Here is a 17,044-nt window from a genome sequence, read left to right as displayed (position 1 = left end):
TCTGGCGCCATCTGGAAATTCAAGGGCTGCAAAGTATTTTCTATCCAGAGACCTCGCTAGGTAGACAAGAGGTGTAGATTTTTAATATTACTTTCACTCTCAAAATCCAATTCTTCTTTTCGGAACATTGCTTAAAGAAGTCCCCTTTAAAGGGGGTTTCCAGGCTTTTAATATTGACCTATCCTCAGATCAGCAGGAGGGCCGACACCTGGCACCCCACAATCAGCTGCATGAAGAAAAGACACATGTTGTTCATGCCTGCCGTCTCCCGTCTCTCTTCCTGCTCGCTGCTGCTATGTCTATGGAATGCAGGAAGAGAAACAGGAAACAGCTGATCGTCGGGGGTGCCGGGGCTCCGAACCTCGCCGTTCTGATATTGATGACTGAGGATAGGTCATTAATATATATTTAAAAAAAAAAAAAAAAACGGGAAAACCACAAAATTTACATTTCAGAGCGGGGAGATTAAAAGAGAAAATGTGTCTTACCTGTAATTTTGCTTTCCTCGAGTCTGAAGGCAGCACACAGACACACACACGGTCTGTGCTGCCCGAGAACAATGAGCAAAAAAAAATTTTTTTTCTTACCTGTAATTTTGTTTTCCTCGAGTCCGACAGCAGCACAGAGCATATGTATGTGCTGCCTGAGGACGATGAGGAAAGGGCAGATTTTGTCTACAAAACTACAGGTCTCTCCTACAGAGGCATTTACTCTTTTGGCACATATTTGGCTATGTGCATGTCAATGAAACCCCTAACACAGACATGATGTGGACAGATCCCAACACCCTCAATCTGGCAAACTGTTCCTCCTTTCCCTGGAAAAACCTGCCGGATAGTAGTCTAAGAGTATGTCCACAAAAAATTGCAAAAGGAAAAGGACTTGCAGAGCAGATTTTGAATCAGCAGCATCTGAATTTATCCCTAAGCAAAGTGTGAAATCTACAGCAAATCGGCAACAATGCAGCAGTGGAAGATTCACTACGTTTGGCCGTACTCTTACTCTTAGTAGCAGTCATGCCATCAGTGACTAATTACTTAAAAGAAACAACATGGCCACAGTCTCAGCTATCTCAACTATGTATGTTCCACCCTTTTGTACTGTGCTGTACTGCCCATCAGCGGGTGCAATCACCCAAGTGCTGAATATGGCCAGGACAGACAGGACCTGGGGACAATTCTGGAGCTGCAATGGTGGCTACTGCGTGCTCTTGCCTCCCATAGGTGTGACCTTCATCCAAGCTGCAACCTATCAGCCAGTATAGAGGAGGAAAGTACATAGCATTACTAGGAAACCAGACTGAGCACATTCAGTACACTATCCAATAGCGGCTAGTGTTACCGGCAGTGATGGCCGGCTGCCATGTTTGTTACCACTTACGCTCTCCGCTAGTTCCTTCTGTTTCATGTTGCCCATTGTTCCCTCCAGATTAGTTGCTTCCATTCATTTCACTTTCACTTCAGCCGGCTTCCTGCATTATGTCTATCCTTCCTATCAATGTCTCACGCACACAAATCCTCCCTTATCCTACACATGGCCACTGCCAACAGACATGGACGTCAAGTCTTACGTTTGGGTGCAAAAACAAAAAAAAACTTTATGAAGACATTTGAGTAATCCTCCCGCAGGCCAGACTGTGCTTTTGTGAACGCTCTTGCAGTAAGGATCCTTTCACATGAGCGCGTTTTCCCCGCGCGGGTGCGATGCGTGACGTAAACCGCACACAGCCGCACTGAATCCTGACCCATTCACTTCAATAGGTCTGTGTACATCAGTTTTTTTCACGCATCAGTTCTGCGTTCCGTGAAAATCGCAGCATGTTCTATATTCTGCATTTTTCACGCAGCCCTGGCCCCATAGAAGTGAATGGGGCTTCAGTGAAAAACGCATTGCATCCGCAAGCAAGTGCGGATGCCATGCGTTTGTCACGGATGGTTGCTAGGAGATGTTGTTTGTAAACCTTCAGTTTTTTATCGCGCGCGCGAAAAACGCATCATAACGCATTGCACCTGTGCGGGAAAAAAAAAAAATGAACAGCTGAACGCAATCGCAGACAACACTGCCTGAACTTGCTTGCAAAATGGTGCGAGTTTCACTGAACGCATCCGGATACAAACCGTCTTGTTTGTGTGAAATAGGCCTAAGGGATGACCACACGGGCGGATTTTACCATATTTATTGCACAGCATGAAATAAACAGTGTAAACTGACAATACTGCGGATCTAATCCACACAGCAGATCAATTTCGGATTTTTTCTGCAACGTGTGTATGAGACTTCATCAAATCTCATCCTGTTTCCTGTTATTCTAGTAGGATGCAGACGCCCCCCACAGCAGATCTGCCACGTGGGAACAGACCCTAAAAGGGCCATTTTATTATGGGAATACTACTTGAACAATTGCCTAATGGATCTTTTAAAATGTGATAACAGCGGCCATATAATGATTTACACTCCAGTGCTGAATGTTATCCCGAGCTTCGTGCTGCTGACCCCGGCACGTACAGAGGACACGGCTGTAGCTGCTTCCTGGTTAATACAGGAAACCATTGCGCTGATATGACAAGGTCTGAACACAGGGAAGTGGCAGGGCCGAGCGAGAACCACAACATGGAGCATCTCACCGATTGGGGACCCCCTATCCAGATGTCCCTGCTGTGATAGTGGGGAGGGTCTCCTAACGAGGACGGCCTCTATTAGATAACACCAGGAACTGGATCCAGACTCTCTGCAGGATGATCACGGCTTCCTTAGATATCAATAGGCACCCTGCAGTGCTCAGTTTTGCCAGCACAGGCAAGACGCACTTTAATTTGGGTACTGAGGAAAACAGAAAAGGCGCCCCTCCATCAGTGCTACCAGCGGTGCACATACACATAAGATAAAAGATTGAAATGTGACCATTTTGGGCAACCATCATATGAAAACGTAACACAGAAGACCACCTGCTATGGTCGACATCTGATTTCTGTGTCACAAAAATGTGATCCGCCAGGTAGGAAAATTTCAGCCATGGACGGCTGAAAGTACGGAGTCCCATTTTTGCCCCCCTGATCATCATCTGTTGTGTTGCTGGTGTGACTGTTCACACGAACGATCCCACGGACAAATGATCACATATTGTAGACCATCCAGATCTTATGTGTATGGGCTGCTTAAAGGGGTTGTCCGGGTTCAGAGCTAAACCCAGATATACACATAATTTCACCCAGGCAGCACCAGAACATTTCATCCACTGCAGGGCAAGGGCTCTATTATTTACAATAACACACTGCCGGGTGGAGGCTTCCACCCAGCAGTGCGTTCGGTGATGTCACCGGCTCTGATGGGCAGGCTTTAGCGCTGCCCTAGCTGTTTTACAGGCTCACTGCTGGGAGGAAGCCTCCGCCTGGCAGCCCCATGGAGAGCCCAGTTCCTCACCGGAACTCCAAGAAATGCCTTTCGCGCAGGGCAAAGGAGAGCATCGGAGCATGAACTGCTCCGATGCTCAAGTAAGGGAGGCTGCCTGGGTGAAAATGGGGATATGCCCGGGTTCAGCTCTGAAGCCGAACAACCCCTTTAACCTAGATATTGATGACCCATCCTTAGGATATGTCACAGATATTAGATTGATGGGGGTCTGACTGCCAGCACCCCTGACTAATCAAAGTGTTGCAGAGCCAGAAACTATACAGTGTACCCAGCAGAAGTAGAGGGCTCCATAGGCTGTGTAGTGGACGGGGTACAGCAGATCAAGGGAATGGGAGCAGAGCTGCAGTAGGCAAAAAACTACCAATCCTTCTGCTCCCATCCACTGTATAGTCTCTGGCGCCGGCTGCCCAAACAGCTGACTGCTGGGTGTCAGATCCTCACCGATCTGAGGCAGTCAGTATCTGCAGCCCAAACAACCCCAAATACGAAGCGAGGGTACGGAACTTTACCCTGTATTTCACTCTTGTATACTTATAAAGCAATTTCCTATCACTGTTATAAGAATCTCCATAAGCGGGAGCTACAAAATATCGGAGAGGAGAGAGATCTTACATCTCGTCAGCAGATACTAGGGGGTTGTCTCCTATTAGAATGAGCGCAGCCTCTAAAAACCCTGGACCCTGCATGCTGACCACGGAAATGGGCGGCCGGGCCGAGTCCACCACTGTGAGAGCCACTCTATGGTAAGGACAGTCTTACAGGACAGGGGAAATTCTGAAAACATAAGAACATTGTGTATTTGCTGTTTACGCAGTTTTGGTTTAACGGTGCATCTAATGTCCAAACAGCAAGAGGGAAAAAATAAATGAGGGCAGTGCCTATAGCAACCTTTCATTTTGGACAGCTCCTTTGGAAAATGAAAGGTGGGATCTGATTGGTTGCTATGGGCAACTAAGCCGGTTCTGCTTTACACCAGTTTGATAAATTTCCCCCATTGAGTTTTATGTAAGTGCTGTTAGAAGAATGTATTTTTTCCTCGCTGTTTGGACATTTGCTATCCCCGTGACGGCCTGGGGTCCTCTCCCGCGCACTGCTCGCTCCGATTTTGCAGTCGCTGTATGAACACAAATCTGCTAAATTACGTCAAAAGAGGATATAAAGAGCATCATATTCATCTGTGAACATGGCTGGGGGGGGGGGGGGGTCGAGTACAGCACCAGGGGCTGGGATTCCTGCCTGCCGCCAGCCACAGGCAATACTATTACCCCCGTGTCAGGAGACGACATAAGTAACGAAGAGTACAGCACCGAGCACACACAAAACATATATGAATATAATAGGAAGCTACAGCACTGACGGCTCCAGCAAAGTAGGGATCAGGTAGACTCATACAATGGGTAATAATAGCCTATGGTGGTATACACAACAATATATATATAACCATCAGCACTCAGCATACAGACAACATAAGCAGCCACTATCTACATATTACACACAGCACATACTGTATACACAGCACAGAGTATACATTACACACACTGTATCCCCTATCTAACAGGTACACACAGAGTATACATTACACACAGCACAGAGTATACATTACACACAGTACCCCCTAACAGGTACACACAGAGTATACATTACACACAGCACACAGAGTATACATTACACACAGTACCCCCTAACAGGTACACACAGAGTATACATTACACACAGCACAGAGTATACATTACACACACTGTACACACATTGTACCCCCTAACAGGTACACACAGAGTATACATTACACACAGCACACAGAGTATACATTACACACAGTACCCCCTAACAGGTACACACAGAGTATACATTATACACAGCACATACTGTAAACATTACACACAGCATACTGTACCCCCTAACAGGTACACACAGAGTATACATTACACACAGCACACACTGTATACACAGCACACAGAGTATACATTACACACAGTACCCCCTAACAGGTACACACAGAGTATACATTATACACAGCACATACTGTAAACATTACACACAGCATACTGTACCCCCTAACAGGTACACACAGAGTATACATTACCCAGGTACACACAGCACACACTGTATACACAGCACACACTGTACACAGAGTATACATTACCCAGGTACACACAGCACACACTGTATACATTACACACACTGTAGCCCCTAACAGGTACACACAGAGTATACATTACCCAGGTACACACACCACACACTGTATACACAGCACACACTGTACACAGAGTATACATTACCCAGGTACACACAGCACACACTGTATACATTACACACACTGTACACACATTGTACCCCCTAACAGGTACACACAGAGTATACATTACACACAGCACACAGAGTATACATTACACACAGTACCCCCTAACAGGTACACACAGAGTATACATTATACACAGCACATACTGTAAACATTACACACAGCATACTGTACCCCCTAACAGGTACACACAGAGTATACATTACACACAGCACACAGTGTATACACAGCACACACTGTACACAGAGTATACATTACCCAGGTACACACAGCACACACTGTATACATTACACACACTGTAGCCCCTAACAGGTACACACAGAGTATACATTACCCAGGTACACACAGCACACACTGTATACACAGCACACACTGTACACAGAGTATACATTACCCAGGTACACACAGCACACACTGTATACATTACACACACTGTAGCCCCTAACAGGTACACACAGAGTACACATTACCCAGGTACACACAGCACATACTGTATACAGAGTATACATTACACACACAGCACACACTGTAGCCCCTATCTAACAGGTACACACAGCACACACACTGTATACATTACACACACTGTAGCCCCTATCTAACAGGTACACAGAGAGGACACATTACCCAGGTACACACAGCACATACTGTATACATTACACACACTGTACACACAGCACACACTGTACACACAGCACACACACTGTACACACAGCACACACTGTAGCCCCTATCTACCAGGTACACACAGGTCACAGCCCTGGCTGCAGACCATCCCGTCTCCCGTGGACGCTGCAGTGCTACTCACCGGCTCCTCGGCCCCCGTGTCACAGTGTCGGCCCCGGTCACAGTGTCGCCAGCTCTCCGGTGTCAGTCCTCCTTGTTCCGTCTTGTTCTACTCCCGGAAATGACGGCCTCGGCTGAGGACTGGTGGGGGCGCTAGGGGGCGCTCCTGACATCCAGAGAACTATTGTGTCACCACAACATGGCGGCCACGTTCTCTTTTGTGTACACTGCCCCTGGGCGGCTTCCTCTGTACTTGGTGGTGTCTAGAATGGAGTTTCTGCTGGTAGGTGTGATGACGTAGAAAGGGGGGTCACATGGTCTGCAGCGGTCACGTGATCCCCCACGCACCGGTTTCCTGTCTCCACAGAGCGCGATTTGGAAAGATCTGCAGTAAGTTTGCAATGTGCTCTGTGCATGGAGGGATTGTGGAGGCTGGGGTGGAAAGGGTTAAATGTATTGTCTGCAAGCTTAGATTGCAATTCATTTTACTGGGCGAGGCTGGTGCTTACTGGTGGTCAGTGTGGGAAGGAAGGCTGAAGGGTTGGAGGCCAGGGCTTTATGGCCTGCAGGGAGGAAATGTCATAAATCTGTAGCCACCGCTACCTCACTGGCCCCTGGCGGTCCTGCAGCAGTGGTGACATGTACATTGGTCATGTGACCGCTGCAGCCAATCGCTGGCTTCACTGGTCAGGTGACATGCATGCACATATCATTGCTGAGGCCACTGTTTGGCTGCAGTGGTCATCTGATCAGAGTACGTGACATCATCACTGCAGGAACAGATCTAACCGTTTCCTGCTCATTGACCATGTTATTAAAACGTCAGGCAACACCTTTAAGTGGAGTTAAAGGGGTTATTCTGGAAATAATATTGAAGACCTATCCATCACATATCCCTGCACCCCCACCGATCAGCTGTTTCAGGGAGCCACAGTGGGCACTGCACTATATATTGTATACCGGCTGTGCTGGGTATTGCAGCTTAGCCCCGGGAGCTAAAAACATATATAGTGGGAAGGATGTCCCAGCAGTACAGTGCAGGCAAAAGGGAAAGATCCCCTGCTTCTGAGCGTAATGCATCTAGCTGTGCAGCTGAAACATGGAATAATATGGCTGAAAAAATATTAGGCAAGGCCAATCATAACTGTCCCTTCACATTTATGATTGTACAAAGAAGCACAGCCTCTGTGCAAACTTTTTATGAAAACCCAAATACTCTTTAACATAGAAATGCACAAAAATGTTCTAGCATTTTTTTTTTTTTTACACTTTAGCTATAAATAATAGTTTTCAGCCTAGACAGTTTTTCTTAAGTAAAATGATGACAGAATGTCAGCTACAGTTATGGGGGATGTCACTTCTCTCAAATATCAATATGGGGGGGGGGCGTTAAATCTGCCCCTAGAGTGTAGATGGCCACAGCTTCTCCTCCCGACTCACCATATGACGCCAGCCTCCAGTAGTGCAGCTCAGCCATATTCACTCGCATGGGGCACAACTGCAGCACAAAGTCTGTACTAAAGGGGGGCTGTGGTTGGCAATGACACTACCGGTAAGGCCTAGTTCACATTTCAGTGTTTTGGTCAGTGATTTCCATCAGTGATTGGGAGCCAAAATTAGGAGTGGAGGCTACACAGAGATAAAGTATAATGAAAAGGTTTTTACCCGTTTTGTGTTTTTGACCTGCACCCGGTTTTGGTTCACAATCACTGAAGTGTTAACCAGGCCTAACATGTCCAAACATTTCTTTGTTCAAGTCCAAAATAGCACAGCAGCAAATGGCTGCTATATACAGTATTGTGTACTTCTGACCCATGGAGGCTTGGACTCCACAAGTCCCATGAAGTTGTCCTATGGGATCTGGCACCAAGAAGTTACGAGGTGGGTAGTCAATGGGTTGGATTCGTTTTTTCTAGCACATCCCACATAGGCTTGATTGGATTTAGATCTGGGGAATTTGTAGGTCAACCACTTGAACTAAAAGGAGCACCTTAGAGCATCTTCCAAATAGCAGGTTTTGTGCGGTGTTCCTAATCTGCCTTAGTACCTAGCAAACACTATATGTGTCAGGAGAACTGCAGGCAACAGGATCATGGGCGCCCAAGGCTCATCGATGCTAATCGGGAGAGAAGGCTAGGTTGTCTAATCCAGTCCCACAGAAGAGCTCATGTCGCATTGCTGAAAAAATTACTGCACTGTATGATAGGCTTAATGATGGACAGTGGATTGCAGATTCCTGCGTAGCCACAGATTGGTCAGAGTGCCCATGCTGACGACACTGGTCCACTGCAAAGAGAGCTTACGTTGGGTACTTGAGCATCAGAACTGGACAGCATGTACCTTACCTTGGATGGTCAGGTACATCTGTGCTATTTACCTGAAAAGAAATGGCACAGGTGAGCTGACGTGGTGGGCAGTGTGATGATCTGGGCAATGTTCCGGTGGGAAACCTTGGGTCCTAGCATTCTTGTAGATGTTACCAACTACCTAAGGAGTGTTGTAGACCAAGTACACCCCTTAATGCCAGCCGTATTTCCTAATGGCAGTTGACTCAGTGTCACATGCCGGAGGCCCAAGGCAGACCTCCGGGACATCATGCGGACAGGACACAGGCAAAACAAACCAAGGACCCACAGAGAACTTTATTACAAGTGTAATAAGAGCACATGACAATAAGCAGGTAGGCAATTGTGGTAGCACCCAGTGGGCCCCGTTCTTCACAGAGCCCCTGGTGGTGGGGATGAACTGGGCCGAGGGCTCACTGGTCGCATCTCCAGGAAGGTCCCGGTACATTTGGCCCCTGCCTCCAAGGACCCACGCAGGTGCAAGCACCAGCGGAAGAGGCAGAAAGGAACTACAGGAAGACAAGGATCAGAAGTACTAGGCACTGCCAGACAGGACATGGGACAGAATACATCAGAAGGAGTTGAGCACTGCTCGGCGAAACAAGGAACAGACAAGGATAACAACAAACACTAATGCAAAACCAGGTGACACCACACAGAAGGGCAGATGGTAAAGCCCCCTGGGTCGGCAGCAAGGGGCTACACCTAGAAAGACACAAGACAGACTGACCTCCTGGGTGAGCAGCGAGGTGCTACACCCAGCAAGATACAGGAAAGAACTGACCACAAGCCCCACAGGTAGAAATAGCTGAATAACGAGGGGCACCTGATCAGACACACCCAGACACAGGTCAGGGAATGTTAACCCTATCAGAACATGAGTACCAGAACCACAGAACATACAGGTTGCAGTACAGGACAATGCCCCTGGCAACCAGCATACACGGAGTCTATCGCAGCCAGTTCGCCAGAGCACAAACGACCCGTGTCACAGTGACCCAGTCCCACGCAACCAGAATACACAGGTGTCAGCCTGCAGCCAGTACTCAAGGGAACCTGCAGCCAGCCTGCACGATAAAAGTGTGTGTGAACTGCACAGAGAAGCAGACACGGGGAGAGAAAACATTCACAGGCAACAGTTCACAGGAGACACCGCTGCCAGCACGCAGCCCCAAGCAACCAGCCTGCATAGGAGGCAGCCAGTACGCGAGAGGGCATGCAGCCAGGCTACATGGACACAACTGTCAAAGTGAACCGCACTGTGACACTCAGCAGGATATCGCACCCTGCGACACTGAAAAATTGGTCAGGAATGGTAGGAAACATGCCAAAGAGTTCAACAAGAGGTTGACATAGCTTCCAAATCCCTTAGATCCCAGTCTGATTGAGCATTTGTGGGATGTGCTGGATTTATGGAGGATGCACCTAGCAAATTACAGGGTTTAAAAGTATCTGCTGCTAACTGCTTGGTGCCAGATACCACAGGACGCCTTCAGACATCTTAAAGGGATTCTGTCACCAGGTTTCACCCCTGTCAGCTAAACATATGCTGATGTTCAGGGCCTCACAGGATTCCTAATGTGGGCTTCTAAATGTGATCCGTAGCCTTATTTTGCTAAAAAAACAGGTTTTACTAACCTGTCACTCAAAGAAATAAGGTGCCCAAGGGGATGTCAAGGGATGCAAGGTGCCCGCCGCACCCACCGCCGTTCGTGCCCAGCGCCGCCTTTCAGACTTCTGCACCGCCTTCTAATCCTCTGTGCCGCCTCTCGCTCTCCCTCCATCCCCCCTCCTCCTGCTGTAAGATCTCGCGCGTGCGCACAGGGCTCTGCCTGATGCGCCCGTGCGGACTTCTCGATTTGGCTTCTTGAAGCGAAGTGCGCATGCGCCGGCACTTCGCTCAACCCAGGTATGACCTGCACTCTGGCGCCAGCCTCTCAGAGCCCTGTGCGCACGCGCGATATCGTACAGGAGGAGGAGGAGGAGGGAGGGAGAGTGAGAGGCAGCACAGAGGATTAGGAGGAGGTGCAGAAGTCTGGAAAGGCGGCGCTGGGCACGGCGGGCACCTTGCATCCCTTGACATCCCCTGACATCCCCTTGGGCACCTTATTTCTTTGAGTGACAAGTTAGTAAAACCTGTTTTTTAGCAAAATAAGGCTACAGATCACATTTAGAAGCCCACATTAGGAATCCTGATGAGGCCCTGAACATCAGCATATGTTTAGCTGACAGGGGTGAAACCTGGTGGCAGAATCCCTTTAAGCCTTTCCATCAGTGATTGGAGCCTCCACAGTCATAAGGTATAAGGGAAAGATCTGCACCTGTTCTGTGTTTAGAGCTGCACCTGGTTTTGGCTGAAAATCACTGATCGAACACTGACGTGTGAATGAGACTTTACGGAGTCCATGCTTCGATAGGTCACAGCACAAAATACACAATTTTAGGTGGGTGGTTTTAATGTTATGAATGGTGAGTGTATATACTTCTGTTTTCTTATCAGTGTAAGTAGGAAGAGAGAAACATATTGTTATGACCGTAAATATTTTTTGTGCTTCTATTTCTTCAGAATGCCATACTGTATAGTGCAGGGTTGTCCATCTGGTAGTGTACACCAGGAAGAGGGCGTTATCTTACATGTCTTCCCACCAAAAAAGGAGACTATCTATTTATGGCTCTCGAAAATTAACCAGGATTTTGGAAATGTTGACGAGTTTGTGGAAAAAGTCCTTCAAGGTAAAAAATCTGACAAGTATCGAATTTGCTCAAAGCACTTCAGTCCTGAAAGTTACTATCCCTTTGACGTGTACAAAAAACGCTTGAGACCTGATGCGGTTCCAAACATTTTTGAGCAGCTTTCACCTGCTCCACCAGCAAATCAGAAGAGAAGGGTAAAGCGACGTAGAACAGAGGACAGTGATTCTTTGGAAGAGCCTGGATCTTTTGTGGTCTGTAGGCATTGTAAACAGAACATTCAACCAAAACCCATGAATAGGCTCTCTAAAGTCAGTTATATTGGAAAAAAAGATAGTATGACGCAAACAGATCCAAAAATGGTGGCGCAAGAGCCTTCAAAATGTGATATTCGGTTAGCTCACATATACGAAGATGGGGACTTTCGAGGAACACCACAAGCACCATTGCCTTTCCCATCACGCAACGTGGCCGTGGAGCCATCAGGTCCTGTAGTGAAACAGGAAGCCTCTTCAGAGGTGGCTATGAGAGATTCTACAGTGGGCTTTTCACCTTTTACAGTACAAGCACATGAAACTACTCCAAATGCTTTGCAGGAAACACTAACCACTAATTTAGGTTCACATGGATGTACCAAACGTGTAATAAATTCAGCCACCGACTACAGAGAATTTTCAACTGAGATCAAAGAAGAGGTTTGTGGTACACAGAATCACAATTTGAGTGAGATGTTTCTGTCTTCCAAAAGTGGAGATGTGACTTATGATGATTATGTCCAAGAGCGAAAGTTTATAGTTTTTGAGAGTTGCCTTGATGCACTCTTTAAGAAAATGAATTGCCAAAAAGTGAGTTCTTGTTACCAGCCAATAGTGCACGTTGAAAAAGAAAGGATCGGCTCGGCCATTTCTGTATATGGAACGTGTGCGAGAAACCACCGACAACACCTATGGCAAAGCCAGCCTAAAATTGGGAACGTGCCCGTGGGTAATCTTTTATTGTCATCGGCTATCCTTTGCAGTGGATCCTCTTATCTAAAAACGAAACGTTTTCTAAATTTGCTCGGGGTTTTACATCTAGATAAAAGTACATATTACACAAATCAACAGATGTATTTGTATCCAGCACTAAACCAAATATGGGAAGACGAACAGCAAAGGCTCTTTGCACAGGTCGGTAACATGCCCGTCTGCGTGGCTGGCGATGGACTATGCGATAGCAGAGGTCGCAAGGCCAAATACTGTGTGTATTCCTTGATGGACGTTCACTCCAAAAAAATCTTAACGTACAATGTTGAACAATTGCAACCTGGCTATACTTCTGTGGGTCTGAGAAAAATTGCTTGCAATAGGGCTTTACAGTTTCTTATTGACAGCTATGTGAACGTTCAAATGTTATGCACAGGTAGGCATGCTGGCATCAGAAAAATTATGAAAGAAAAATTTGGAGGCATCATCCATAAGTTTGATATCTGGCACTTGGCCAAAGCTATAGGAAAAAAGCTACTCTTAGCGAGCCGCAAAAAAAACTGTTCTGAATTGGCCAACTGGGTTATTCCCATCAAAACTCATCTTTGGTGGTGTGCTACTACGTGTGAAGAGAACACTGACCTGCTTGTGGAGAAGTGGAATTCTCTCATCCATCATGTTATAAATGACCATTCTTGGAATTTTGCTGGTCAATACAAATCCTGTGCCCACCATGAACTCTCCGACACTGTGAAGCGAAGAAGAAAATGGATCCGCGCTGACAGCATTGCACATAAAAATCTGAAGCAAATTGTGCTCAACAGAAAACTTCAAAAGGACTTGCGCCACCTCTCCTATTTTTGTCACCCTGGTGAATTTGAGGTTTTTCACAACGCCGTGCAAAAATATCGCCCGAGACGCATCCCCTTTGGTGTTGACGAAATGATTGCCCGTATCCAGCTTTCAATTTTAGACTACAATAATAATGTTCATCGTGTGCAAGAGCTAGCGAAACGTCAGACGAGGTTTTCTCACCCATTCGGAACATCAAGATTCAAGACTGCTTACAGGATGGCCAGGAAAGAACCAGGCAATCAAGAGGTCATCTTCTCAGTCATTCGGCAAGTCCTTAACTTTGCAAGCGGAACACTTTAAATAACAACTTTAACACGAACATTTTTTTTCTTGGGTTGTAAATCGATCTTTTGAGCTTAGAAGATGTTTGCTAAATAATTAGAATTTAGATGATATTACTTTACCTCTGACAAATGATTGTTTTTTTATAAATATTGTCACATTTTAATTAAAAACAAATACTTATTTTCTACAAATTTTCCTTTTAATTTGCACACGTGATGTTTATTACATTTCTTTACAAAACTTTTTAATTATTTATTTTAGCAAAATAAAAACATTTTGTTACCATTCCGTTTGTATAGTTTCCGGTTTATAAGGATGGAATTACACAAGCTGTTTTTAAGGCCGTTCTTGATGCCGTTTTTTGAGCCAAATACAGGAATAGATTCAAAAGAGAGAAGTAGGTATCTCCTCTATACTTGGAGTAGGCAGCCCCAGTGAGGTGGAGATCTAACTGGGAGGGTCTTGAGATCTACTTGATCCTAAGACTATACTAGGACTATGGTCAGGCGTTACACTGGACTATGATCAGGCAGATTATCAGGAAGGAACATTGATACAAACACCAATTCCCAAGAATTGGCCCATGTAAAGGTGGTGCTGATCACTTGAACGCACAAACACACGTTGATCGGGTAATTGTTTATGCTGACACCAAAATCTGTTTCTGAGCAGCAGATTGTGCTGTGTAAATAGTGATCTGCTGCTCAGAAACAGTCTGAATGGGGACGAGCGATTGTAGTAGTGATCCCTCATCGCCATGCAGTGGAGGCGATTGCTGCATGTAAATGCTTCTCTCTCCTCCTCTGACGAGCAGGCAGTTATGGGAAAAGAAAGATCCTTCCCCATCATTGCCTGCTCTTTTGATATGTGTCAACACGCCATAAGTTATCATGGGCGTTGCTAAGTTCTTAAAAGTTACTGTCCCCGGATGGATATCACTTTTTACATAAAATTTTAGGCTACAAAGCACTGATCAGATGCAGTTGAAGGCAACATACACAACAATCACATCCTCACATGTGTCGTCTTCTTGGATTTGAGTCGTTGTCTTTCTTCATCTTCTCCATCTGGCAAGACCGCCACAATGCTTCTTCCAGCCATGACTAGTCAATGCAGAGTTTACTCCAACCATAGCACAACACACAAAGGTGAGCGTTTTTTTAAAATTTAAAATACTCTTCTATGAGGCACCATTTGTTATGTTTTTTTTCTACAATAGCCACATTGACTTATATGACGAACATCATATGAAAGAAAATGGCGTCTAAACATTTGCTCCAAGTGGAAAAAAGAATGTCATGTCCTCGCTGTTCCATATTTTCTCTTCTAGCATATACAGAAATCGTAGTATCCCATAACAAAAGTTAGCAAAATAAATTAGCATGATTACAAATCCTACATAATTATGTAGTGGACATCTAGAACCAGCCCTGTACCTCACATGGATCCAGAGATCTCCCCATTCATTGCTCTGCTAGGTGTATATCAAGCTGGCAGCTCAGGGTGTCCTTCTCTGTACCTGCTGCAGCTTCTTACAGTAGATATGGCTGGTGGCATTTGAAGGATGATACGGATCATGTGTGATGTTTCTGACGTGGATGGAGAAAGAAGGGAAAAAAAACAGCCGGTGGGGCTATACAGATACAATTTATTGAATAGCTCACTGGCTATACTAAATTTTTAATTACATGCAATTACATATTGGATCCAGATCTAGGTGCTGGTTTGAACAATGTAGAATATTGTTCATGGGACAACCCCTCTAGTGCCCGGGGCACAGTTGGACCTGGCATTGTGTTCTGCAATTTTCTAAACCTTCCTATCCAGAAAGGGGGAAATATGTTAATTTTGTACTCATTTATATTTGGCGCAAGTACTGCTATCACCATATTTCCCTAATTAAACCTACAATATTTAATTATATCAGTTCCACTGTTAAATAAAAAGAAACTTGACTTTCGCTTGCTTTCTGACTCTCTTCTGCCACTCTCTACCATATGTCCCCTCCAGGACGCAGATGCAGCCACCGCTTTGTATAACACTACAATAAGTACGCTCTGGACTCTGCTGCCCTCGTCACACACAACAAAACCCGAAAATTCAGCAGACACCCTGGCACAGTAGCCCTGACCAAAAAACTCAGACAAGCTTCCAGGGCTGCTGAGCAGCAATGGAAGAAATCCCATTCTAAGGATCACTTCACCACATACAGACAATCCCTTCTCATTTTCAAATCTTTTTAACATTTTTAATTCTCTTCTCCGTCCCCCACCCTCATCTCAGCTGAGGACTTTGCCACATACTTTAAACACAGTGCCCACAGCCCCTCTACACAAATACTCAGTTCTATTCTGTTAAAAACAGCTTCTCCACCATTACAGAAGAAAAACTTTCCACCCTACTCTCCAGATCACCAGTGATGGCCAGTTCGCCCGCGAACATATGCGGGCTGCCATCTTTTTTCACAAGTCCGGCGAGGCACAGGTAAGCACTTACCAGTGCCGCGAGCCGGTCTGAAAACAAATGCGGTCACCGGGAGCAGGCAGTTCCGAGAACAGCCCGATGAAGGCCCCCGGTGGCTGTTCTCGGAACTGCCTGCTCCCGCTGACCGCACTTGTTTTCAGACCGGCTCGCCCACAGGCACAGGTAAGGGCTTCACCTGTGCCTCGCCGGACTTGTGAAAAAAGATGGCAGCCCGCATATGTTCGCATGCGAACTGGCCATCACTGCAGATCACATCTCACCACCTGGGCACTTGACCCAATGCCATCCCACCTCATCCCTAACCTCACCACTGTGTTTATCCCAGCCCTAACTCATTTCAGTTATCTCCCCATTTCACTCCTTCCATATGCCTCAAAGGTACTTGAACAACATGTCCATTCTAAACTGTCCTCTCACCTCTCCTGCTCCCTATTTGACCGCCTACAATCTGGCTTCCGACCACACCACTCGACTGAAACTGCCCTTACCAAAGTCACCAACAACCTGCTAACAGCCAAAACAAAAAGATTTACTCTGTCCTCCTTCTCATCCTTAGCCTGTCCACTGCCTTTGACACCGTAGACCACTCCCTTCTGTTACAAACTCTCTCATCTCTTTGCATCACGAAGCTGGTCCTCTCCTGGATCACATCATACCTTACTGACTGGACATTTAGTGTCTCACACTGTCACATCACTTCCTCGTCTTATTCCCTCTCTGTTGGTGTCCCACAAGGCCAGAGCCTAGGACCCCTGCTCTTCTCTATCTACACTTTTAGTCTGGGATATCTCATAGAGTCCCATGGCTTTCAGTATCACTCTTATGCTGACGACACACAAATCTACCTCTCTGGTCCTGACATCACCACCTTATTATCCAAAATCCCACAATGCCTATCATCCATATCCTCCTTCTTCTCTCGCTTT

The 17,044-nt window shown here is 46.2% G+C and overlaps 2 protein-coding genes across 2 annotated transcripts in view; one reads left to right on the top strand and one right to left on the bottom strand.

Annotated features, from left to right (window-relative positions):
- Positions 1–6,750, bottom strand: part of SUSD6 (sushi domain containing 6) — a 55,909-nt gene extending 49,159 nt beyond the window's left edge. Inside the window, exon 1 of the mRNA XM_040412642.1 lies at positions 6,516–6,750. The gene's annotated coding sequence lies outside the window, so the exon portion shown is untranslated. The remainder of the gene's footprint in view (positions 1–6,515) is intronic.
- An 81-nt stretch (positions 6,751–6,831) lies between these two features.
- LOC120982473 lies at positions 6,832–13,836 on the top strand. The gene is made up of 2 exons (XM_040412641.1): positions 6,832–6,883; positions 11,405–13,836. The coding sequence occupies exon 2, from the start codon at positions 11,406–11,408 to the stop codon at positions 13,647–13,649; it is 2,244 nt and encodes a 747-aa protein (XP_040268575.1). The 5' UTR covers positions 6,832–6,883; position 11,405; the 3' UTR covers positions 13,650–13,836.
- Positions 13,837–17,044: the final 3,208 nt, after the last annotated feature.

Source organism: Bufo bufo, chromosome 11 (genome assembly GCF_905171765.1).
Source record: "Bufo bufo chromosome 11, aBufBuf1.1, whole genome shotgun sequence".
Lineage (NCBI taxonomy): Eukaryota > Metazoa > Chordata > Amphibia > Anura > Bufonidae > Bufo > Bufo bufo.
This window is presented reverse-complemented; position numbering and strand designations above follow the sequence as displayed.

What these genes read in the sequence shown, in the direction of transcription:
- LOC120982473 (XM_040412641.1), top strand. Translation starts at nt 11,406, where the DNA reads ATGCCATACTGTATAGTGCAGGGTTGTCCATCTGGTAGTGTACACCAG.